The sequence below is a fragment of the Rhinolophus ferrumequinum genome, chromosome 9, assembly GCF_004115265.2.
Source record: "Rhinolophus ferrumequinum isolate MPI-CBG mRhiFer1 chromosome 9, mRhiFer1_v1.p, whole genome shotgun sequence".
Classification (NCBI taxonomy): Eukaryota; Metazoa; Chordata; class Mammalia; order Chiroptera; family Rhinolophidae; genus Rhinolophus; species Rhinolophus ferrumequinum.
This window is the reverse complement of record NC_046292.1, coordinates 38,093,704-38,119,466: the sequence shown is the minus strand read 5'-3', so window position 1 is coordinate 38,119,466 and position 25,763 is coordinate 38,093,704. Positions and strand designations below refer to the sequence as shown.

Sequence of the window (25,763 nt, the reverse complement as noted above, 5' to 3'; positions counted from 1 at the left end):
TTCTCTGAGGAAGGCAAGGGAATTGCATCATTTATCTCTGTGTGTGTTCTCACATCTGTGTGAATGCGTCTGTGGATTCCATGGGCCTGTCTGTGTCTCTGCACGTAAGCTGATGTGTGTGTGCATGCAAGTGTGTGCATGTGCAGGGGAAATTGACACTGCCCCTTCCTTCCGCGGGGGACCTCAAATGCTGCTCATACCTCTCTGGACCACTTGCTCCTCTCCTCGCCTGCAGGCCCCCAGCAGAATCACCTCCAAGCAACAGAGAATTGGGAAGGCCCAGAGACGCCCCTTCAGCCTCTGCCTTGGTGCTGGCCTTCCAGGAAAGGGTTGACAGGGATAGACAGCTCCAGACCAGCTACCCATTCTCACCCCGACCACCTCGGCCCTGGAGAACTCTGTACCTTCCTGTTTCATAGAAGGCTATGTCACTTTGAGCTTTCCCCTTTCCGAGCCATTCTACACATGCCACTCCATCAGTGCTCAGTAAATACAAGAGTTGCTGCTCCCTGCAAAGGGAGAGGGAGGAAGAGAGTGGGTGCATGGATGAGGCAGGGAGTGAGTGGGTGAACACATGAATGGATGGTGCTGAGGGAAGAATGTGGTATGGGAGAAATCGGGGGGCTTGGAGCGTCAGAAAGATTCCTGGAGGTGGTGCCCCACAGAGACTACCCCAAAGGTATCCTGGCTCAGCCTCCCCCAAGGGGCTGGTGCTTCTAGGGCCAGGCCTGGCTGAGTCACCCCAGGCCCCCCGAGTCATAGGGTTGCTGTGGTCTTGTTCTTTCAGTTCTGCCAACGCCTCGGGGAAACAGGAGGAGGCCCAGGGGTAAAAGGGAACATTCCCTAAGCATGGCTCAGGTTGGCGGTGGGGCACCCACAGCTGTGCATGGCCTGGGGTGGGCAGCTCAGAGCAGCTTTGTGCATGGCCATGGCTGGCTCAGCTCGGCTTGGCTGGAGCGGTGGTGCATGAGGCTGGTGGGCAGAGGGGTGGTATGGCACCTTCCCTTGGCTCACAGAATTAACCTTCTGTGATTCTAAAGCTCAGAAGATACTGTGAGAGTCTTGGTCCTGGCCTCTCTGACCTCCTCTAGGACCCTGCCAGAAGGTGGTGAGGGAGTGGATGACAGGGGAACCAGATGACGTCCTGGCATCCCTTCATCCTTTGCAGCAGTTGGTAATCCCAGAACCGGGCTTGTGACTAAGTGGAGGAACAGGGGTAGGTGCTGAGAGGCGAGGAAGTGAAAAAACTCCATCACAGTTCATGGTAGGAGAGAACTCACTTAGCAGCACTTCGGCGTGGAAAAGGCCTGGGAGTTTTAGACAACCACAAGCTCAAGGGGCAGACTTTGTTAAGACTCTTACGTGGTGGGCTTACTCTGGGCTCTGTGAGAAGAGTGACATGGACAGATGGAGTATAGCCAGAGAAAGGTACCTCAACGGTAGGGGACCAGAAATCAGGGCTTGAAGGAGATTCTGAGGGAGCCATTAGACTCTGGCCAACCCCACACAGCAGAGCTGGGAGCGGAAGCAGAAGCTACAGGGAAGCCGATTCTGTGAGGAAGAACTTTGCTCCAGGTGGAGCCAGCTGCCTCAGGAGGAAAGTGGGCTTCTGAGGCCGGAGATTGTAGAAGCATAGACATTTGAGAAGGGGTTGCTGGGGTATCCTGAGGGTTAGACATGGTACATTCAGGCCCCTTCAACTCTGAGCTCACAAGGAAGGAGGAGCTGGAAGCAACATGTTTGTGAAAGGAAAGATTTCAGGCAGCCTAGCTGCCTCCAACCTAGCGGTGGACCGAGCCTTGGTCTGGGAGGCAAAAGACCTGAGTTCTCGTTCCACTCTGTCCCTGTCTGTGTTTCTGGCCTTGAGCAAAGACCTGCCCCTCTTTGACCCTCCTCTTGCCCAATCACCTGGCTAATGAGAATTGGGAAGGCCCAATTCTGGGTTTGTAGGAGTCTTGCTGCCCTAGGTCTCTGCTTCAGCTCTGGGCCCACCCCTGTCTGGCTCCCACCCCAGACTGGGCTCCTGGACCTCAGGAGCGTGTGTCCCTCCCCAGGGCTGAACGAGTGTCTGCACAACAACGGCGGCTGCTCCCACATCTGCACTGACCTCAGGATTGGCTTTGAGTGCACCTGCCCAGCGGGCTACCGGCTCCTGGACCAGAAGACCTGCGGCGGTGAGACCCTCCCCTCACACTCCCAAGCGGAGACAGAGCCTCCTGCCACTTCTGACTTCTGCTCCTCCCCGCAGACATTGATGAATGCGAGGACCCGGACGCCTGCAGCCAGATCTGTGTCAATTACAAGGGCTACTTTAAGTGCGAGTGCCACCCTGGCTACGAGATGGACACACTGACCAAGAACTGCAAGGCTGTCGGTATGGACACCCCAAGGTGGGGGGCACGGGGCAGCTCTGAGGGGGTACAGAATGCAGTGTGCTTCTACCTATGTGAGGAGCAGATGCACACACACGTGTGCGCGCACACACACACAGAAAACAGTGCTCAGAGTGTAAATACACATCACACACACAATGCACTGCACACTCACCCCCACACGGACAACACACAGAGCCACCCAGTACAGCCCACGGAAACTGCACTAGCACAGCACACGATGTGTGGACAAACGGTCATGCAGACTCCACACGCAGCATAGGCAGCTCACACAGACAGCAGGACCTGTGCAGACCTAACAGGAATCACTTCAGCCAACTGAATTCATTCATTTTATTCAATTCGTTATACTGAACACCTAACATTGTTGTAGGTACTGGGGATTCAGCAGGAAGCAAAACAGACAAACGCTTGTCTGCCCTCATGGGACTGATATCCTAGTGGGTGAGACAGACAAGAAATCAGATAAATAAATAGATAGGTAAATAAATAAATGAAATACAGTGCATGGCAGATGGTAATAAGGGTTAAGGAGAAATATAAAGCAGGGGAGGGAAGAGGGAAGTCCAGGAGGGCGATGGGTTAGTTTTAAATAGCGTGGTCAGAGAAGCCTGCATCTTCATGACAAGGTGACATTTGAAGTGAAGTAAGCCTTGCATTTATTTATCTGCAGGAACAGGATCAGGCAAAGGAACAGAAAGTGCTAACGCCCGAAGGCAGGAGCATGCCTGGTGGTTGAAATAACAATGAGAAAGTCAGTGCAGCTGGGGCCAGGGGACTGGGAGGAGAGAAGTCAGAGAGGTGACGCAGGACATTTCACAAAGGCCTTCTACACCAGTGAGGCTGGCTCTCAATTTCACTCTGTCAGGGGAAGCCTTTGAGTGTTTTGAGTAGAGGAGGGACATGGTGTGGCTTGTGTTTTAACTGGTTGCTGTTGGATTGTATGGGGCAAGGGAGGAAGCAGGAACATCATTTAAGAGCTTTTCTGCAATAATCCAGAAGAGGGGTGACAGTGGCTTGGGCTAGGGTATTACAGTGGGAATATGAGAGGCAGGCAGACTGAATAGATTTTGAAGGTCAGGATTTATTTTAGAGCAACAGGATTTACTTATGAATTAAATGTGGGATGTGAGAGGAAAAAAAAAAGAATCAAAAATGACTCCAAGGTTTTTGGGCAAGCAGCTGGAAGAATAGGATTGCTATTTATGGAGTTGGGAAAGATGGTGAGAAAAGCAGGTGTGGGAATGTTAGACTGATTGGACACGTTAAGGCTAAGAAAACTAGACATCTAAGTAGAGGTACTGAGCAGGCAGGTGGGTCTATGAGCCTGGCATTTCAATGCACAAATACAATATACAAGGTATAGAGTGTAACAGTACAGCAGCCACAATAATTGACATGTAGCCTCTAAACCCAAAAAACGTACCACCCAAACTGTATAATGTACAACACATACCTTAGCCCACCACATGTAACATGCAACCTGTTCTTATCCCCACACGGGACCCACGCCATATACAACATGGATTATATGTGTGCAGTGCAGATGACACAGACTGCCCATATAGGCACAACCCCCCACAGATGAACATTTTGTGTAACTACATCTTTAGTTACACAAAAGCTCAAATTATAAACACACTGGTTCCTGCCACAGCCACAGCTCTTAGGAAAAACCACCTCAAGACATCCTGTAAGCCATCTCCTGCCTTCAGGAAGAGAAAGTACCATTGCTCTCATTTTGGGGTGGGGAAAATCACATAGTTTGTCAGTGGCAGAGCTGGGCCTTGAAGCCAGCTTTCCTCCTTTCTCTTTCTTGAACTTGGAGCCCTGTTTTCTGTGTTCTCTGTTTGTACCACACCCTCCCTCTCACCCCCGCCTGCTTTGAAACAGTCTCCATCACTACACACAAGTCACACACCCAGCCCCAAGCCCCACATGACGATGTGCTAGTCCAACCCTGCCTCTGGGGAACACATTAGCCTGGCACAGATGCACAGTGACGGGGACCAGGTGGCCTGCAGAAGTGTCAGCTGGAAAACCAGAAGGGGAGAAGGCACAGGCAGCTCCAGGTACAGGTGTTACCACTCAGACTATTAGTGACTGAGAGTGACCTGATACATCTAAAAACAGGTTGGGGGGTTGGCAGCCTGTGCTAAGTGCTGAGCCCTGGTAGGCCTGCGGGACAGTGACCCTCCACATGGAGTAGCCAGGAATGTCTAGGTCACTGATGATCTTTCTAAAATCTAATTGTAAGTCTAAAAATGGGTTTTGTGTTTACACGGGCAGTTGTGTGTTGTCTCCATTGCACATAGATAATCTGTGTCATATATTATACATATGACACATATACCACCCCTGCTATTGGCTCAGGATAAAGTGCAAACTCTTCTCCTACCTCGCAGGACCCTTCCTGGTCTGGCCCCTGCCAACCTCTGTAGCTTCATCTCTTGTCATGTCCCCGAATATACTCTGCATAAAGCCTCACGGTGACTCCCCTAAACCCCCTCCCTCGAGTCTCACTCCCAGCTCTGATGTCCATCCTCCAGACTGGAGCCTCAGGCATCTTTCTAAAACAGCTAATGCTCACATTTCCCCTTCTCGAACTATTGCAGGGGCCCTAAGCAGAGGACGTGGTAGTTGCTGGGGAGAAACGCATTCTAGGTAGAGGGGACACTGAGCAAAGCTCTGCCGTGGCTGGGTAATGACAGGTAGTCTGGCTGGAATCAAGGTGTGGCAGAGGGGTGAATGACAATGCTGGACAGGGAGCTTGGTGCCACACTGTGTAAGACCTTCGTGCAAGCCTAAGGAGGAAATGGGGAGTCGTAAAAGATTTGGGGGGTGTTCATGTCTAAGAAAAACAGTAAAATCCTCTCTTAGGCATGGTGCTTTTCATCTTATGTTTTTTGTACCCATTATTTCATCTCTTCCTCTACCCTGTGAGGTAGGAATTGTCACCTCTGTTTTACAGAAAAATGAGGCCTCACCCAGCAAACCAGTGGCAGGCAGAGCCTTGGTCTCCAGATTCCCCACCTCTTGCGCTGACCCTTTCTCTCTCAACCTCCCCACATGGCAGCTGGCAGAAGCCCGTCTCTGATCTTCACCAACCGGCATGAAGTGCGGAGGATAGACCTGGTGAAGCGGGACTACTCACGCCTCATCCCCATGCTCAAGAACGTTGTGGCGCTGGACGTCGAAGTGGCCACCAATCGCATCTACTGGTGTGACCTGTCTTACCGCAAGATCTACGGGTGAGCCATGGCAGGTGTCCTGTATCCAGGCCTGGGTATGGAGTGACGGGGAGGAGAAGAAGGCTGTCCTCTGTGCCCCCTCTGCCTCTAGATGCCCTAGGACAGAGCTGGGACTTGGGAAGGGACACAGGATCACAGTGACTATGGAACGTCTAGGGCTTCACCCACTGGATGATGTAGTCTCCATTTCTCTGCTGCTGTGGCCCCTAACGCTTTCCATAATCACAGTACTGTAATTACCTGACTGTAAATGTCTGTCCCCCACTAAGTTGAGCTCCTCTAGGCCATAGGCTGTGGCTGATACCTGTATGCTTACGCTGGTGGCCCGGGGAATATGTTGAACAGAAATTAGCCAAATTCCTCTAAAATCCATTGCCATGGCCCATAAGTTAAAGAGAGAGAGGAAGGGTGCACAGGCAACTCCAGAGGGATGGTGGCTAGAACACCTACCCCATGGCCGGCTCTGGTTGCTCCTAGAGCCTACATGGACAAAGCCAGTGACCCAGCAGAGCAGGAGGTCCTTATCGACGAGCAGCTGCACTCCCCGGAGGGCTTGGCGGTGGACTGGGTCCACAAGCACATCTACTGGACCGACTCGGGCAACAAGACTATCTCAGTGGCCACGGTTGATGGCCGCCGCCGATGCACTCTTTTCAGCCATGACCTCAGTGAACCCCGGGCCATCGCCGTCGACCCCCTGCGAGGGTGAGTGTCTCTACCTAGAATTTCCCATTCTCCTACCGTAGGCACTCAGCCCTCATGTGTCCGTCGTAAGAGTTCTCCTGAGGGCTTTGGAAGGTCTTGGGCCACTCAGACACAACCCATGGTAAGAAAGTCTGTGCGGGTCCCTCCGCCTATTAACTCCTGACCAAGGGTTCTTGGGGCATTGGTTGCCAGGGTTCTCCCGGGACTCTGCCGCGCACTCATCATATGATAGAATCAGAGCATCTCAGAGCAGGGCAGGGCTCTAGAGATTGCCTAGTAGAACCTCCTGGGGCAGGAAGCTGGTCCTCAGTCGCTGCACGCTGTAGGTGGGCATCTGGTGGCTGCTCACACACTTCCAGAGACAGGGGCTCATTACTTCCCCTAGAGCCCGTTTCATTTTGGACAGCTCTGCCCATTAGGAAGTTTTGTGTTGTTTTGTTTATGTGTTTGATTTTTTTCCCTCATATTCACAAATCTGCCTCCCTTTGACTTCCTCCATAGTCCCAATGTAAGTACAGGAGGTGAAACCACTCAGCCCAGTGCCTGGCACATAGTAAGTAGTCAATAAATGTTCGAGGAAAAAGAGAGAGAAGCCCTAGCCAGTTCTAGCTGTGTGACCCTGGGTAGGTCATCCACTTTCTCCTTTGTAGACAGGGAAAGTAAGAGAAGGGTGACAAGGACCCTTCCCACTGTGGTATGCTAGGGTTCCAGCTGGAGCTGCCAGAGTGAGCGAGATGGGCTCCATCCAGGCTGTGCAGCTGAGGCTGGGTGGACGCTCGAGGAATACAGGCTTCCTAGGACTCAGAAGAGGTGAAGGTACCTGCTAACTCTAAGATCTGATGGTTCCAGTGGATTTCAGGGGTCTTTCCAGTCCCTACTAAGCATAATGTTCAACATTCAGTGGATCGTTGAGCTCTTGTGATCCAGACCACCCCAGTTGTGTCCCTGATGAGAAGCCCAACTGGGTTCTTCTCTCTTTTAGGTTCATGTATTGGTCTGATTGGGGGTACCAGGCCAAGATTGAGAAGTCTGGACTCAACGGTGTGGACCGGCAAACACTGGTGTCAGACAATATTGAGTGGCCCAATGGAATCACCCTGGGTGAGCCCTGCCTTCCCTGGATTGGGGGCTGTTCTAGCACCCGGGCCTGACCACTGCCTTGAGTCCCGTGTCTTATTTCCGCGTCCCCTTATAGAGCCAGTGCACGTGTTTCCTGATGGTCACCCCAGGCTGACCTCAGCCTGAGGCCTGGCCTGGAGATGTGGGCAGGGAGAGGGCGCGGGGAAGCAGAGATCCCGTCTGCAATCCCCACCCTCTCTGTCCTCCCCAAGATTTGCTGAACCAGCGCTTGTACTGGGTAGACTCCAAGCTGCACCAGCTGTCCAGCATCGACTTCAGTGGAGGCAACAGAAAGATGCTGATTTCCTCCCCGGACTTTCTGAGCCACCCTTTTGGAATAGCTGTGTTTGAGGTGAGCCCCGTGAAGGGAGGCACAGCCCCAATAGGAAGCTGAAGGCTAGACAAGGCTTATTCAAATAGGATGACTCCCTGAGAGTTGTCCAAGTGGAAACAAAGGGACAGGGAAGCCAGCTGACGTGTCTGTGCACACTTTGTGAGCTGCCTCCATGCAAAGGCATTTGTCTGCCTGGCAGCCTTTCCTGTACTCCCTTCCCCAGACCACTCTCTCAGAGCACCGTTCATAGGTAAGTGGCTAGACTGCGTATGTTTTCTCTCTGAATCCTCAGCACCAAGCACTGTGCCCACATATATATATAGAAGGTACCCAGTAAAGGGAGGGAGAAAAGAAGGAATCTACGTGACCTTAGAATCATTTATAGTCGGAAATGGCCTGAGAAATGTCATTCAACTCAGCACACTTGTACTGACCTTTTGGACCCTGGGGTCATAGAAGTGAATCAGACTTCATCCCAATCCTCCAGAAGCTCCCAGGAGGATGAAGAGTCCAGACCCTCCTGTGTTCTGACCCTAACAACCTTTCTCCTTGGGGAATGAGGAAGCCAAAACCAACCAAGGTCTCACACACCCACCTCTTCCCCAAAATTAACTCTGCCACCGAGGGGAGGGAAAGCAAGGGGACACTGGTCTGTGATGGGCATTGGCAATCTTTGCGTGGAGCGACATCACCCTGCACTGCTCTGCATCTGTGGGCAAAGCCTCACCTCCACGTCTAGGCCCTGCTTCAAAAGACAGGTGTGTTCGGACTCACGTACGTGCTTGTGCATATTTGTGGCACATTCATGTAAAGTATATGTATGTGCATGTGTGTACCTAAATGCATCCATTTAAAAGTGTGCACTCCTGTATGTGCTGGAGCTTGTGAGTATAAGTATGTGTACCAACACCTAGACAAGTGCTGATTTAGGTACAGGTGTGCCTGTGTGTGTGTAGCGAGGCATGTGAGTGTCCCGATCTGCGCATGAGGCTGCATGGTCGTACCTGTGAACGTGGATTTGCCTACCGGTGCACAGCCAGGCTTGTATGGACTAAGCGCTGGGTGCATGTGTGTTGTACCCAGAGGCTGTAGGAGGCAGCAGGGCCTCAGTAGCTCACACATCCCTTCCAGTCTTGGTCCTGGGCCCCTGAAATGGTAACAACTAATAGAGACCCTACCTTGGGTTTCTGCTGGGCTCCAGGAAGCAGGCCTAGCTCAGCATTAATGAGCAGCTTTCAGGCTCAGATTCACCAAATAACCTCCTAAGACAGAAGCACATGTCACCGATCAGAGGCTGAGAGTCCCCCTGTGAATCCGGGGACAGGAGAGCTCAGGGGAGATGGCAGGGCAGGTCTTACGACTCTGGTTTGGGGCTGAGCCCTCAGATTGAGGTCGTGGGTTTCGGCTCTAGGTCTCCCATTCGCTGCATCTGTATCCTACAGGACAAAGTGTTCTGGACAGACTTGGAGAATGAGGCCATTTTCAGTGCAAATCGGCTCAATGGCCTGGATATCTCCGTCCTAGCTGAGAACCTCAATAACCCACATGACATTGTCATCTTCCATGAGCTGAAGCAGCCAAGAGGTGAGCCTTCCCTGGTCCCAGGTCCCCTGCCCATGTCCTCTCCCTCCACTAGGCAGGCTGCATTCACGTTCATATGACGTCATGTCTCAGCAGCCCCAGGAATTGTGGCAGCAATCCCTCTAGTTGGTAGAGTGCTTTTCTGCCACGTATTTTATCTGGTTTTGCCTCAAGCTCTTGGTGAAATAAGGCTGGGTATAAAGAAATAAATATATAAATGCCCTATTTTTGCCAATCTTACAAAATGTAGGTATTACGTTCTCATTTAACAGTTGAGGAAACTGTAGCTCAGAGAGGTAAAATATTGTTAGCAGGTGGCAGAACTAAAACCTAAACTCAGGTCTGTTTGATTCCAGAACTCCTTCTGCCATGAGGAGCGCATTGCTTCTCATTCATTATTTGTAGTATAAACCAATGTATCCTAGGGCCAGAGAGTAATTCAGCTTGTTGGCTGGGAGGAGAAGCCAGGAATCCTACTACTTGGTTGTCCCCGCCTCTATCACTAGGATATACTAAATCCAACTGTAACTGAGGTGTTGGCTGCCAGGCTGAAGGTGGGAAAGCATAGGGGATAAGGTTGGTGCCTGATTCTAGATCTAGAAATTTAAATAAGAAAGAGGCATGGTGTGGGGCATAGCGGGGAAAACATGGGCTTTGGAGTCTAACAAACCTCAATTTAAATTCTGTCTCCAAAATTGCTAGAGGTACAGCTTTGGCAAGTTTGTTCTCTTTGAGCCCTGGTGTCTTATCTGTCAATTGGGGGCATAATACCCACCTCTCAGAGCTGTTGTCAGGATTAAATCAAAGTGTGGGGATAAAACACCAGGCACGGTGCTGGAAGGTGCCCAATAAAAGCAGTAGAGGAAGCTTTCTGAGTAAGCCGAGTGGGAACGGCCTCATCCTTGGGAGGAGGGAACACCTGCTAGTCCCGTCTGTGCCCCATCTCTCTCCTCTCTCTCTCTCTCTCTCTTTCTCTTTCCCCCACCCCCACCCACCATTAGCTACAGACGCGTGTGAGCTGAGTGCCCAGCCCAATGGAGGCTGTGAGTACCTGTGCCTTCCTGCTCCTCAGATTTCCAGCCACTCTCCCAAGTACACCTGTGCCTGTCCTGACACAATGTGGCTGGGCCCAGACATGAAGAGGTGTTACCGAGGTAAGTGGACCTACCAGGAGGGGTACCCTGGGGCCATGCCAGACCCGATCCCACTGAAATCCTCCCGTGACTTCTGGGATACTGTTTGCTCCTGGTTTGCCTCCATCTGCTCTGGCTACATATTTCCTTTGCAAGCTCCTCTTCTTTACCTTCCTTGAATGCTGGTATCCCCCAGGGTCCTTCCAAGGCTTTCTCTTCTCACTCCCAAGAAAAATGCACATATACAGACAATATTTCAAATTCAGTTTCAGGGGCTTTCTGGAACCCCTGAAGACCTCAAATTAAGAACCCTTGATCCCCATAGCTTTAGTTACTGTTTATATGGAGGTGACTGTAAGCTTACCTATTTCTCACCTAGAACTTAACACTACATAAAAGCCCTTTTGTGATATGATTGGGACTAATAATAATTAACAGTTTAACCGTATAAATTTATATTCATTCCCCAGTCTTGATGCAGGGCGAAAGTCTTTTGTTTGAGCATAAGTCTGCTGCATCATTTATGATTTCCAGATCCAACTGTTTAAAGTGGAGTGAGAATTTAAACCTAATGGTGTAACAACATGTGTATGAAATCCTTCTAGATTTATATGATTCCCCCCTCCTCCCAGACTTTAACAGTCGTCTTGCCCACACCTAATTCTACCACTGTTTTAATGACACATCTTTATCACATCAACGTGCATTATAAACACAGGCATAGTGCTTGGGATTCAGCTAAAGATCATAGCCATTCAGGAGGATTAGGGAAGTCTTCACAGAGGTGGCATTTGAGCTGAGCCATCAGGATGTGTTCATGAGTATAATCCATACAGGCAACAATTTAGGCACTAAAGCACCAGAATTCTTTGTCCAAGTGACCTCCATGGTATTTCCCCTCCAGCACCTCAATCTACCTCAACTACGACGTCAACCTCTACTACAACGAGGACAGCCGATACCACAAGAGCCCTGGGGACCACCATCCACAGCCCCACCTACCAGAACCACAGCACAGAGAAACCAAGCCTGGCAGCTGCGGTCCCAAGCTCAGTTAATGTCCCCAGGGCTTCTTCCAGCATCAGCCCATCTACCCCAAGCCCTGCAACCAGCAACCACTCCCAGCATTGTAAGGAAATGAGTTCTGCCTTTTTTCATGATATGGGAAGCCAAGACGGGGGGGGGATAAGTGGGAAGGAGAGATCATACCGGAGCTGAATACTGGATATCTCTGAGGAGGAAGCAGAGGGAGGTAGAGTGCCCATATAGGAGTCTTAGGTGCCCCTAACTTCCAGAGGGTCTCGAGGGAATCTACTTCCTGTGTCTGAGCCTCAGCATCCTCACCTACAGAGTGGAGTAATAATAACCCTTCCCCTACTTGCTTCACCAGATTGCCAGGAGAGGCAAAGCAGGTGGTATAAATAGCGGTGGTCACACGCAGCCTCTGCTGACTCTGGGTGTGTGGCTGTGTGTCACCTGTCACTAACACTTCTACCCTCAGAAACTTCAAAAGCTCTGGTCTCAGTTCTCAGCACCCTTGGTTGTTTCCTCAGAAAGTAATATCCACAACTAGTCTGCTTGTGCCTCTTTCCAAACCCTGGGGTGAAAGTAATTAAGTTCACCACTTATTAAATCATCAGGAGCAGTAATTGTCACTGCTAGATATGTTCTAGCTCATTAACCAGCAAATACCTTTCTAATAGAGTTACCTGCCAATGGGAGTTCATTTCAGAGGATAAACTGTCCCATACACACACATGGCCCAGAAACTAAGCAGCTTGGCAGCACCTTTCTAACTGGGCCTGTCCTGCCGGCAGAAGCTGGATTTTCTGAGCTGAGCGCTTACCCTGAAGTTCGGAGAGGCAGGGGGAACGCATGTGAATTCCAGTTCCCCTCATATGGGGCAGCACCTCTGCCCAGGAGTCTCCCCGCCACCTGCAGCGTGCTCCGGGCTTTAAAATCATTGCCCAGCGTTTGCTCGGAGAAGACAATGGCACTGTAAGCACTGCAGCCCTTTTCTCCCTTAGTAATGTGGTCCCCTTAGGGTAACTTGGAGAAACAGACACACTGAGAGATGGCATCTGGACCACTGCCAGGGGCAATCATCTCCTCTCTTGGAGCAAATGTAGATGATAGCTCCTCTTCACCCTCAGAGGGCTATCATGAGGACCCAAGGGGAAAATGCCTTCTCAACTACAAAGTGCTGTACAAATGTTACAATGAAGATGGTTGTAAGGATGAAAAAGATGGCACAACATACTTTTTAAAAACTACCTTCCAAGTACTTTTCAGTTTAGAATGTGATTTTATATACCTTATTTTATTTAGGTCTCACAACAATCCCTACCCCACTCCCCACCCTCTTTGAACTAGACAAGGCTGTGTCGGACACTAAGTAAGCATTTTACATGAATCGTCTCATTTAATTGTCACAGTATCCCTAGGAGGTAGGTAATGTCATGATCCCGATTTTAAATATAAAGAAATATAATATTTATAATACATAACAACTTGTCCAAGGTGAAACAAGTAGGGTGTAGTAGAGCTGGATTTGAACCCAAGAAGTCTGACCCAGGAGCCTGTGCTCTTGATTCCACTACACAATACTGCATCCGATTTCAATACATATTGAAAATAAACTGACAATGTAGATGGACAGACAGACTGCAACAGACCACGAGAAACAAGAGACATCATTCTGCAAATGTTTGCATTTTGCAGATGGGAATGAAGGTGGCAAGATGGGCTCAACTGTCACTGCTGCTGTCATTGGGATTGTCGTGCCCATGGGTGAGTGTGGCACCAAGTCACTGGGGAGAAAAGAGAGAGCCTGCTCCAGGGTCTGGGGAAAGGTGGAAGGATAGAGCCCTGAGCACGCTGACCTGTCCCACTGGCTTTTCTTTCTGCCCTGACAGCCTTCCTGCCCACCTCCCAGTCCTGATTTAATTTCTTAGCTTGGCACACGAGCCCGTGTAGGGCCTGGCCCCCAGCACCAGGCAGATGCATCCCGCATTACCCCGCATTCTCCCTCCCACATGTCAGCCACGTGAAGCTGATGGGAGGCTCCATGCGGCCAAGGCTGGTGTCTCTCGCTCCCCTCTCTCTCCAACTCCTAGCTGTTTCTGGCACATGGTAGGAAATAAACATTTCTGATTCATTTTCAACAAATACTTATCAAGCAGCTACAGTGTGCCAGACTCTGTGTGGTAAAGGGAGGGAAGGGGGTTAAAAATGGATAAGACATGGTTCCTGTCCTCCATAAATGTATGGTCTTGTTGGAGACACACATAACACAGATAATTTGATTATGACACGCCAAATGCTGAATTGAAGCCAGATGTGGTTTAATGGAAGTGCTGAGGAGCACTTAAGTTAGAAATGGGAGAGAAGGTAAGTGGGCAGGGAAGGTGTCCTAGTGGAAATGACATTTGAACTGGGTCAGCCACGTGAAGAAGCAGCAAGGGCAACCCAAGCAGTGAAGACAGCATGAGCAAAGCCAGTAATGGGCAGTGGCGTGGGAGGTGCTCCAGAATATAACATGGAGTTAAACCTCACAGGGAACCGTGGCGCTGATTCATTCTTTCCCACACCCACGTTCACATGGTATCCTGTACATCCTGTCTCTCACGCCCGTCTCATCTCTTGGCGGGATCTTTGAATTATGGGTGTCCATTCATCGGTATAGCTCCATTACTTGCTTTGCCTGCTTATCCTGGGAATCCCCAGTATGGTGGTTAGTGAGTGAAGGTTTTTAGAACTTCTACAGTGTGCAGGGGACTATGCCAAGTGCCGAGGATCCAGGGAAGAAAAAGATAAAAGACTTTAAGAGCTTTCAGTCTTTAATCAGACTTGGTCATTAAAAAAGTGATAGAAGTGTTATTACATATTATAATGTGCTGTAACAGAGGCACAAAGCTCTGTGGAGGAGAAGCCATGGTACTTCTGGAGAAGATGGCATTTGAATTAGCCTTGAAAGGCTTCAACAGTAAAGAGGATGGTGAGACTATTCCAGGCTTATTTTGTGTGGAGTGAGTAGAAAATACTGACATTGTTTAGTGAAAGAGAAACAACCCCTTTCCTGACATCTTCCGCTCTATAGAAGGGCATGCGTGTGCTGTTTCCCTGGTGTAATCAAATTTTTTTAAATTTCTGCTAATCTGAGGGGTAAAAAAATGAGTATTCTTTCTCTGATTTTTCCCTGTGAGGTGCAGTATATTTTCATAATATTGGCCATTTACATTTCATCCTTAATGAATTGCCTATTTACAGTCTTTTCTTATTTTTCTATTGGTTCTTTGTCTTATTCTTACTTATTTGTAGAAATATTTATACATAATGGATGTTAAACCTTTGTAACACACAATTTCCCCCATACTGCCACTTGAAATTTGTTTATGGTATCTTTTGCCATGCATCAATTTAAATTTTTTAAGTATCAGATTTGTTAAATTTTTGTCTTATGGTATCTCGGTCAGGAAGGTCTGCCACACTCTAAATTATTAAAATATCTCCCTACGTACTTTTCTATTTTAAACTTTTTTAGTATTTAGATATTAATCCATTTGGAGTTTATTTTAGAGTATGGTGTGAGGTAGAGATTTAACTATTTTTTTCCTACATGCCTGTCTAGTTTTCCCAAGACCGTTCATCCTTTCCTTCTGACTTAATTATCATCTTTATTATAAACTACATGCCTACTCATAAACATACTTTGATCGGCTTCTAGGCTGTTTATCCTCTTCCACTAATTATCTGTGTATTCCTACATACTAGAAGCACAATTTTGTGATAAGTTTTAAAGTATAATGGGGCATTATTATTCTTGCAACATTTTCCTAGCTATTTTTATTCAATTTCTCTTCTAGATGAACTTCAGAATCTTCTCGTTAACCCTATAAAAATTATGATGAAATCTTATTCTTTGGATATATAAATTGATGTGGAGATAATTTACATTTTTACAATATTGAAGCTTCCCATCAAGGAACATGACGTGTCTATTTATTTGAGCCTTCTTTTATGTTCTTCAATAGAATTTTGTAGATCATATAGGACTTGCCTATTTCCTGTAAGGTTATCCCAGGTTTTTTATAGTTTTTGTTGAGCTATTATGAATATGTTCTTATTCCATTCCATTTTCTAATTAGTTATTGCTGCTTAATGTATTTTTTTCATGTGGATTGTTGGTGAACTAAAATCACTTCTAAAAGTTTTTCGTCTGCTTTTCTAAGTTTCCCAAACATACAACTTCTGTTAAGAATAACAGTTTTGTTTTCCCTTTCCCATATGTGTACCCTTCAATTCTCTATCTGGTCTTACTGCATAGCTAGATCTTCGGGACAATAAACAGTAGCAGTGACAACAAGCATCCTTGCTTTGTTTTTGTCTTTAGTGGGTATCAATTATTATAATCAATTACTATAATCTTACCCAAGTAGAAACCCCCTGTATAGTATCCTGGATAGCTCTTATCCAACCTCCACGTGAATGCTCAGGATGATTGCTTAATATCTTATGAAACTGCTTGCCCCATTTTTGCCCAGCTCTGTTTGAAAACTTCCTCATTCATTCGTTCATATATTCATTTATTCTAACTCAGAGCCTGTGTTTTCCTGCTCTGTCTTTTTCTAGAGATGCTCCTCTTCTTGCATAGCCCCTCCAATTTGGGGAGAGAATAGTTTTCTTAGGGAAATCCAGGGAAGCAGCAGCATTAGGGCAAAGGTATGGTGAAGAAATTCACTCCATCACTCTGCGCACGTTACTGAGCACCCACTCAGTGCGAGGCACTGAGCACAGAGAGAGAAAGAAGACCCAGTCCCTGGCCTCAGAGCTCAGTCTTGCTGGGGGCACACATCTATGAAGTATGATACCGTGGCCTGGGGACACATGGGAGGGAGCGGCTGACTCTGCCTCGAGAAGTTGAACAAGACTTCCCATTTGAGCTAGATCTTCAAGGATGAGTAGTTAACGAAGGAAGACATGGGAAGAGGGTTTCCAAGCAGCAGAAAAAGAACATGCAGAAACAGAGCCTGAGGAGCAGGGCAGTAGAGTTAGAGAGGTGGCCAGAGATGCACTGACCTCTGAGCATCTGAGCTCTGAGCTGGCCCCGCTGGAGGTCCAATGTAACCTGTCCCTTCCTCCAGCCGTAATAGCTCTTCTGTGCATGAGTGGCTACCTGATCTGGAGAAACTGGAAGCGGAAGAACACCAAAAGCATGAATTTTGACAACCCAGTGTACAGGAAAACAACGGAAGAGGAGGACGAAGATGAACTCCACATAGGGAGGACTGCTCAGATTGGCCATGTCTATCCTGCAGTAAGTATTCCTTGCCAGAAGAATTCCTTTCCTCCTTTTCCTTTCCTTCCTTCCTTCCTTCCTTCCTTCCTTGCGTCCTTCCTTCCTTTCCTTCCTTCCTTCCTTGCATCCATCCATCCTTCCTTGCTCCCTTGCGTCCTTCCTTCCTTCAAACATATCAAGAACCTACCAAGTGCCAGGCACTGTTCTAGGCCCTGGGGACACAGAAACGCTGGGGCAGGTAGTTGGGATAGAAGGGTATCAGGACCATCTTGTACCTAGAAGCTCTTCCTGGCAGTAAAGATGCCAAATGTCTTTCTTTCTGCTGAGTAAGTTCTCATAACCTTTGGCCTGGAGAGGTAACTGTGGCCATTCAATTAAAATATATTCATTTCAACAAACACTGTATGCCGATTATGAGCGAAGCACCACATTAGAAATCAAGTGTTCAAAAGTAAGGAAGGAATGTAGTTGCTGCCGAGCAGCTGGCGGGAGTTAGAGATAGTCACTTCCTATTGTACAGCTGTGCAAAGTGCCATGATGGAAGCTCAGAAGTCCCCTCTTCTAGGAAGCTTTCCCTGACTTTCTTTGTTCTCCCACAGCCTCTCTCCATCACAGCACCTGTCACACTCTAGTCAACTTGTCTTTTTACTCATTGGTCTTCCCACTAGACAGTGAGCTCCTTGAGGGCAGGACTATCTGATTACTCGGTTTCCCTGGTGCCTAGCATAGCAAAACTGGCTCCCAGTAAATATTTGTTGAACAAATGCTATGTAAACATCAACCAGGGAGCTGTTAATTCTGTTTGGGAAATTTGGCAGGGAATACCTCACAGAGGAGGTGGCAGATGAACGGTGTCCTAGCAAGACTAATAGCAGTTTTCCAGGTAGAGGAGGAGGACAGTGGCATTCCAAAGGAAGCATGTGCAGAGGCCGAGAGGCACAATGGGGGAACAAGGACCACACGTGGCTGAAGCAGGTGTCGTGCATGAATAGCAGAGTCATGGGGGTTGAGTGTAACCTCATAGGTCATCCAGTCCATCCCCCTGTCAGGCAATCAGCAGCTTTGATCGCCCACTGTGGGCAGAGCCCTGTCTTGGGGAGACCAGAGAACTGGAAGACCCAACCCCTGCCCTCAAGGAGCTTTTTGTCTTGCCGGGGGAACCAAGGTCACAGCTGCACCAACTCCCGAAGAACCCTCTTTCCGAGCTGCCTGTCGTCAAGTGCAAGGTAGGGCAGTGCCACTCTGAGGCTGAGGGGCTGATGAGTGAGGGTGTGAACCCAGGCAGGTACAGCCAATCCTAGGAGCCATTCTGGTTCTGGAAGGCTGCAAACTGTAAGCAGGGTATCGGGGCAAAGAGGAAAGATGGTTAGTTGCAAATCAAGGAAATGGCATGTGAAAGAAATGATTAAGTACGGGGCAGGGCAGACAAAATTGCTGCTGAAGCAAACTGTTCATGAAGGGGAGCTATGGGAAATGAGGCTGAGCAAGTGAGGAGGACTAACAGATGGCTGTGAGGATCTTTAGCCTCGGCCAATCCAAGCCAACAGTTGCTTGACCAATTTTTAAAGATCAGAGAGGGCACAGTGGAAGAAATGCTGAGCTTGGAGTAAGGAGACGACTCCCAGTTCCACTATTCCACAGCCCTGTGATCTCAGTCACTTCTCTCTACTCATTTTTATTTGTAAAATGTGAATAATAACCCCCGTTCTGTCTGCCTCAAGATTATAAAGTTCAAGTGAGACAGCACATGTGAGAGAGTGCTTTGTGAGTTATAAAGCACTCCACACATGTAAAGTGGCATTGTTTCCAGAGAAGGAAATAACCATTTAGGAGGAGTTTTTCCTAATGAATCTAGGCCCAAGGAGTAAGCTCCTGCCAGTTGCAGTGAATAGAGTAGGAGAGTGAGGAAATCAGCCTTCAGTGAGAACCTACTATATATCAGACAGCACTCGGTGTTTTAGATACATTTTCTCATTTAGTCTTTACAATAACCTTATAAAGTTAACATTATTGACCCATTTTGCAGATGAGGAAACTGAGACTCAGAGAAATTAAATAATGCCTACGATCACAACTAGAAAGTGGCAGAAACAGGATTCAAACTTGAATGTGTATGTACACAAAACCCCACATCCTTTCCATTATATCATGGGGTAAATAGCCTTGAAGCTCTGCAAATCAGTATTCTCAACAACCTGTTCTCTCTCCTGTCCTTTTCTCAGTAGCTCCACTGTCACTTCTGGGACCTACTCTGGGCCTAGAGATCTGTCTTGGAGAGAGTGAGAGGTTAACTGCACTAGAACAAGATAGTTTCAAATATCTACCGTGTTTCCCTGAAAATAAAACCTAGCCGGACCATTAGTTCTAATGCGTCTTTTGGAGCAAAAATTAATATAAGACCCGGTCTTATATTAATATAAGGTCTTAGTTTACTATAAGACCGGGTCTTATATTAATTTTTGCTCCAAAAGACGCATTAGAGCTGATGGTCCGGCTAGGTTTTATTTTCAGGGAAACAGTATGCTAGTAGAGCAAAGCCATGGTATTCATGCAAATCCACAAATAACCAAAAGTTGCTTTGAAAAGCAGTGGAGTTACTTTTTATTGTATGTAGAATGTCCAAAGATGGAAAATGCTAGTCTGGTTGTATTTTATGCTGGTTAGGTTGATCTGAAATACTCTGGACTCCATGTGCGTTTGGTACTATATAAGCACTCTACATACATTATCTCATTTTATTTCCCAACAACCCTATGAGGTAGGCCTATTATTCCCATTTGACAGATGATGAAACCAAGGCTCAGAGAGGTGAAGTGGTTAGCCCAAATTCACATAGCTGTGAGAAGATATTGAAACACTGAGGTGTGTCCAAAGAAACGTATCCAGGAAATGGAAGAGTGGAAAATAAGATTACATCAGGACCAGGTGGGGGAAAGCTAGATGTGTAGCCTGGAGGAAAAAACACTCAGAAGGAAGGGAAAGAACTCAAAAACTGTGCAAATTTCAAGTGATACCTGTGTAGAACTTTCTTGAGTCTAAGAGATAGGTTCAAGGAACATCAGAAGATATAAAGAAACAGATTTCGTGTCAATATAAAAAAGAATTTAAGCCCATTGTCTACGCGCTCAGGGTTTAATGGGCTCACCATCTGGTGGTCAGCACAGAGGGAGTCTACTGACTAGAAAGTAGGGGTGAGGGAAAGAGGGATTGAATTTCATTGACCTGCATTGCCCTCTAATTTTGTATAATCAGTTGGGAGGAGTGTAGCAGGTTACCTTCCTAATTATGACCAACGTGCAAGAGACAGGTAGCTAATAGCCTGGGATTAAGCATTTGCCAAAGCTAACCCACTAAAGTTGAGCAAACCTAAAATCCTATAAGAAAGGATTGAGAAAGTTTAGATCTCTGTAGCCCTCCTTTACAAAGAGGCAGAACAGAATGATGGAAAAAGCTAAAGCTCTGGATTCACACAGATCTGGGTTCAAACTGTAGTTTACTCACTTGCTATGTGATCCAGGGCACATGTTTTAAGCTCATTGAGTCTCAGTTTTCTCATCTGTAAAATATATATGATAAACCCATCTCTCGGGGTACTTTGAAGATTCCATGAGCTCTAATGTCTGTAAAGTAGGAGAATGTCTGGTACCTATGGATACTCAATAAATAGCTCCTCTGGTCTAATCATGATTTCTTTGCTCTGTCTCCCCAGCGAGTGGCATTAAGCCTTGAAGATGATGGACTGCCCTGAGGATGGGACCACTCCCTTCGTGCCTCATGGAATTGGGTTCCATGCACTACACTCTCTGGATGGTGTGTGCTTGGATGGAAGGGTTTCTGTTTATGGGTCTGTGTGAGTGAATGCGCACACGTGTGTGTATGTGTGATTTTTTTTTTTTTAATTTATGTTGCGGAAAGGTAACCACAAAGTTATGATGAACTGCAAACATCCAAAGGATGTGAGAGCTTTTATATGTATAATGTTTTATACACTTTTTAACTGGTTGCACTACCCATGAGGAATTCATGGAATGGCTACTGCTGAGTGACTAACATGATGTACATAACCAAATGGGGCCGATGGTACAGTAGCTTACTCATCATTTTAAAACTATATTTACAGAGATTATTTGGTTTTGGGGGGATTTTTTAGGTTTTGGAGTTTTGAGGGTTTTTTTGTAAATAAAATCATTATGCTTTGTGGCTATCCATCAACATAAAAAAAAAGAAAAAAACCACTTCGACTCCCTCCCCCATTTAGATTATTTATTAACATATTTCAAAAATAAGATTAGTTCTATAAATAATTTAGAGACATGAGAGTATTTATTTTTGGTATGATTGGCCCACCACATGGACTCTGTATACGTTTATGTCTGCATGAGTGTGAGAGAAAAATCTAGAGAAGAGGCGCACCTATGGCTGTTCGAATATATAAAGATAAATATATTTTAAAATAATCCACAAGAGGGGTATCAGTTGTTTTCAGAGAAGCTTTTGGAAATTTGGCTCAGAAAGCAGATACCATGGTTTGTGCAAACATGTATTAGAAGAGAATCTTCTCCACCTGTGGCTATTCCTGGGACCCCAGTCAGTCAGGAAAAGCCTTTCAGCTCACCCATGGCTGCTTTGACTCCTACCTGGGCTCTCTGTTCTGTGGCTAAGGCCAGTGTACAGACTGCACAGTGCCAGAAGTTCTCGAGTGCTCAGGTGAGAACATACCTGAACCTTAGCTACTCCTCGTTTTAAAGTTCAGCATTTCGAGTAACTTCATTTTCCTTCAGGACACTTGTGTTGAATTCATTAAGGTTGCTCTGAAGGACCCTTGAGGGTGCCTTCCTTACTTATGGAGAGCTAAGTGGAGATGTTTCCAGAACAGCCCAAGTTTACTGTAGGGACTGGCTGAGGATAAGGACAGTGGAACCGGTTTTGTTACATCTCCATTTCTCCCTTCCCCTTACTCTCTACCATTTTGTTTAGGTGGGGGAAAGTAAGACAGAGGTTTGTTACCATAATGTTCATACAGATGAAACTAATTTTTGGATTAAATCAGAATAAGTGGCCAAACCTAAAGTCCTAGTTGAGGGAGAAATGGCATACGCAATATCATAGTACATTGGATATATATGTCCACACAGGGATTTGGTTACTGCTTTGTAAATAAAAGAAAAACTCTAGGTATATGTATAGATTATTTTTTTTTTTTCACTGTGGACACTTTCTTTGCTTTCCCTGGGCCTTGAGGGAGGTGGGGAGAAGTGCTCTTTTCTCTTTGTGGGGTCTACCATTGAAAACATAATCCTACAATCCCAGAAGGAATTCAGTCCCTGCTGACTCTCATCCGAGGTGTGGTCTTTTCTTAATTCTGCTGTTCTGCTCCTTCACTCCCACTGGACAACCAGGGACAAAGTGTGACACGTAAGTGTTTGGCTTAAGTAGGAGGAGAGGACATGTATCTAACCTTAACATATCTGGAACTTGACACATTTAAGCAAATTCTTCCCACCTATGCCCCAGCTGCCCACAACTCAATGAAGCTTGGATGTCTCACCAGCTTGCTACTCTTTGAATTTCCAGGAAGACATTCTGGAGATCTATCACCGAGTTCCTAGGACCTTTCTCTACATCATTCACGGTCTCCTAACTTTTGAGAAAACTGTGTTCTGGAGCCTGGGCACTGTACTTTGCATAAACAAGCAATTTCCTCATGATATGTATGTCCTGAAACATTCACTGAGAGAGTAAATGCAATTGACTAGAATGACCATTACCAAATAGAATTTTAAAACTGGGTGGCCAACTCCTATGGAGCTTAATCACTTACTATTATTCTTTCAAGATTGGAAAGTAAAATTATTTTTTGACTGAAGGAAAACTGATGAAAGTGAAAAATCATTGAAATTTACCTAAAACAAGCAACATTTTCTATAACCTGCCTCCAAAGACATAGAATTTCCTGGGGAAATGATAACAGTGACTAATGCATACCATCTAAACTTTCTGTCAAATCCTGGCCTTCACAGAAGAAAACAATAAAGGGGGTAAGGATGATTCAGCCTGAGATTCCAAAATGATGATGAACCGCAACTTCTCAGAGACACCCATGATTTCTGAATAAGCTACAACTGCAGTTTGAAAGAGGCAGCTATGGAAGCAACCTACAAAAAACAAAGTTGTGGAGCACTCACGTGTTGGATGGCAGTAAATGAGATGAAATCTAAGGAGTCAGATCCATCCTCCTTCTAATCCTGGAGGCATTTGAGCCTCATTCTGAGGTTTAGTTGCATTTCTGTTGCCTTTTGCCCCTGTGCTGTCATATAACTACAGTCATTAACGGGTCACACAGTCATTGGACTATAGAGCTGGAAGGAAGCTTAAAAACGATGCCAGGAGGGCAGGAAATTTATCAGACATATTTTTTCTCTATTTAAAAGAAACTGGTCCCTGTCCTTTTCCTCCCTTTCCTTCTCCAGGAGACTACTTTGGGCTGCCTGATCACTGTACCAAACCTGCTATCTATCTTTCCAATGGAATTATGAAGGCCCTGGCAGAAATGGCCTTTCAGAAACAGAGAAAACTAAAATTTTATTTATTTACTTTAGATAGCATGGTTATTTATAAAACAGATGGAGGTAACCTGTAACCTTGGAATGAGATCAGATTTAAATTTATGGCAAAAAGTACTATTGATCCCTCCAATTCTCTCTTTGTGATTGCAGTATATTAATTCACTGAAACCATTTTCTAGGTACCAACTAAGTGTCAGGCACTACAGATGTACAGGTCAACCAAACATTTTCTGTCTTTATGGAGCACATAATAGCAATAGAGGAAGACATGTGGAAACATAAAAAAGAATAGATTCTTTTCAGAGTATTAAGATACAAAGAGATCATTTCTACCCAAGAAGATGAGGAATGGGGTCAAGAAAGGCATCATAGGAGAAGTGACCTTAAGCTAAGTCTTAAAAATTAAGTAGGGGTGTCCAAGTTGCTTCAGGCAGAGGAGACACAGAGGCATGGAACAGCATGGGGACTTTAAGGAAGTGCATGTAATTCATTAGAAGGAACAAAAAGCTCAAGGGAGACTTAGCAAGAAATGAGGCTCAATGAAAAGACAGGTTCAATTAAGCACTTTATAGAATACTTCTATTTAATTTCTGATTCAATTAAGCAAACATTTCTTGGTCATTTATTGTGTACGAGGCACTGAGTGCATCATGAAAACTTCATCAGGATGTGTTGCCAGCCCTTTGCAGGCTTGGCATTCTTCAGCCTCAAGCTTTCCAGTGGCCAAAGGGAAATCGTGACTGCTTTTCATATATTTGAGTTGAAGTTTTTTGATATGGTCAATGACAACTAATATAAGGGCCGTGGAATTTTCACAGAAGCACTCCACGTTGTCAGGAGCCTCAGATTTTCTCAACAGTGAGAAAGAAAACTGGAAATGTTGAAGACATGAGTCTACAGAGGTAACCCCAGCACTGTCCAGTCAGGCGTTGGTGGGAATGGGGAGAGGGCACAGGAAGGTGAGCCTCCCCACCTCACTCCCTAACTTTAGCCACACACTCGTCATTTCACAGAATATAAATGGTTAGCAGTTAAAACATTTCAGAGTAAATTATTTACTTTCCCATCAATGCATGAAGATAGAGGATTGCAGTTTTCTCACACTGTATTTTTAGGGTATTGGGGATATTCAGGATATGGAGAACTTAGAGGTAGAAGAATTACAGCTTCAAATTTTCAGTTAATAATTCAGGAAGCTCTTTTCATTCAAGCTATGCACCATGTGCATATTCAAAAATCAGCAGAAACCCTCTGTATTTGCAACACTTTGTGCTATAAAAAGTAATTTTAAAAAGAACCACCTGTATATGTATATATAGATATATTTAAAGACATGAAGGTTTTGATACTTTTTTACAAAAATTACAAGAGAAAACAAATACCTGTACAAACCATGTGTTTTAAAATAGCATTTTGTTCTATACAAGCTGTTGTTAATTTGGGGGTGAAGTACTGGTCTGCAAACTCCATCACACTGTACCCCAATGAATTTTCCTTGTTTGTTCCCCACCCCCTCGCACACACACACCCAAATTACCATATTTGATGTAACAGGCAAACAGGCATGTTAGAATGTTGGATCACACTAACCATTTCTGATCTTTTTGTCTCATCATTCCGAGTTCCGTTAGTTTCTGTACTCAGTCCCCTTTGCAGTCTGGTTTCTCTTCCAGAGGCAAAGGGTGGAGTGTTGCATCTTACTAGCTGTATTGACGTCATCTTGGTGAACTAAAAACCAAGTGTGGACATTTGTAAAATCAGTGCACTGTTTCTAGAGAGACATTAAATTCATTTTTTAAAATCTGAAAGTGTTTCATTGTGATGCTTTAATGAGGGGGGAGTGAACAATCATTGGTTGAGTCCCTAGTGTGGACCTAGTATTATTCTACATAAATTACCTTAATGTTCATCAACGAATCTGTGAAATAAATACTGTCAACATTATCATTCCCATTTTATAGATAAGGAAATGGGTGAAGGAACTGCCCAAAGTCATAGTTATGTTTAGTGCCCCCAAAGTACATGTAGCACATAGCGCTCATGTACATGTGGCATTCTCTGCCTCGATTTTCCTTCTCTGCCTCTTTATCTGGCTAACTCCTGTTTGTCCTTGAGTACTCTGCTTAGGCCTACTCCTCCAGGAAGCATTCTCTCAGACCCAGACCTAACTCATAGGGTAGGGTAATTATGCTTCCACAACAAATTTGGCCTACTTGTATCCCAATACTTCTGCCCTGCTTCTCACCCCCATGCCACTGAGGTTGCTTTTTACCAAGGTCAGCCAGGAGCTCATTGATCATAAATAGTGTAAATACTTTCACTCCTTACCTTCCTAGACCTTGCAAGGAGTATTTAACACTGTTGGCACTCCTTTCTTAGGATA

At 46.1% G+C, this 25,763-nt stretch overlaps 1 protein-coding gene across 12 annotated transcripts in view; it reads left to right on the top strand.

Moving 5' to 3' along the window:
• Positions 1-25,156, top strand: part of LRP8 (LDL receptor related protein 8) — a 72,038-nt gene extending 46,882 nt beyond the window's left edge. For 4 of the 12 annotated variants that reach the window (XM_033114545.1, XM_033114542.1, XM_033114537.1 and 1 more), the window contains 14 exons: positions 788-826; positions 2,055-2,174; positions 2,249-2,374; positions 5,470-5,644; positions 6,122-6,349; positions 7,332-7,450; positions 7,681-7,820; positions 9,245-9,386; positions 10,385-10,537; positions 11,421-11,645; positions 13,238-13,306; positions 16,660-16,832; positions 17,864-18,040; positions 20,524-25,156. In XM_033114545.1, the coding sequence (XP_032970436.1) occupies positions 788-826; positions 2,055-2,174; positions 2,249-2,374; positions 5,470-5,644; positions 6,122-6,349; positions 7,332-7,450; positions 7,681-7,820; positions 9,245-9,386; positions 10,385-10,537; positions 11,421-11,645; positions 13,238-13,306; positions 16,660-16,832; positions 17,864-18,040; positions 20,524-20,562 (1,925 nt within the window). In that variant the 3' untranslated portion in view covers positions 20,563-25,156. Of the gene's footprint in view, positions 1-787; positions 827-2,054; positions 2,175-2,248; positions 2,375-5,469; positions 5,645-6,121; positions 6,350-7,331; positions 7,451-7,680; positions 7,821-9,244; positions 9,387-10,384; positions 10,538-11,420; positions 11,646-13,237; positions 13,307-16,659; positions 16,833-17,847; positions 18,041-20,523 lie in introns of those variants that run through there. The other 8 variants (XM_033114546.1, XM_033114543.1, XM_033114538.1 and 5 more) reach the window with 4 other exon arrangements.
• The last annotated feature ends 607 nt before the right edge of the window (positions 25,157-25,763 follow it).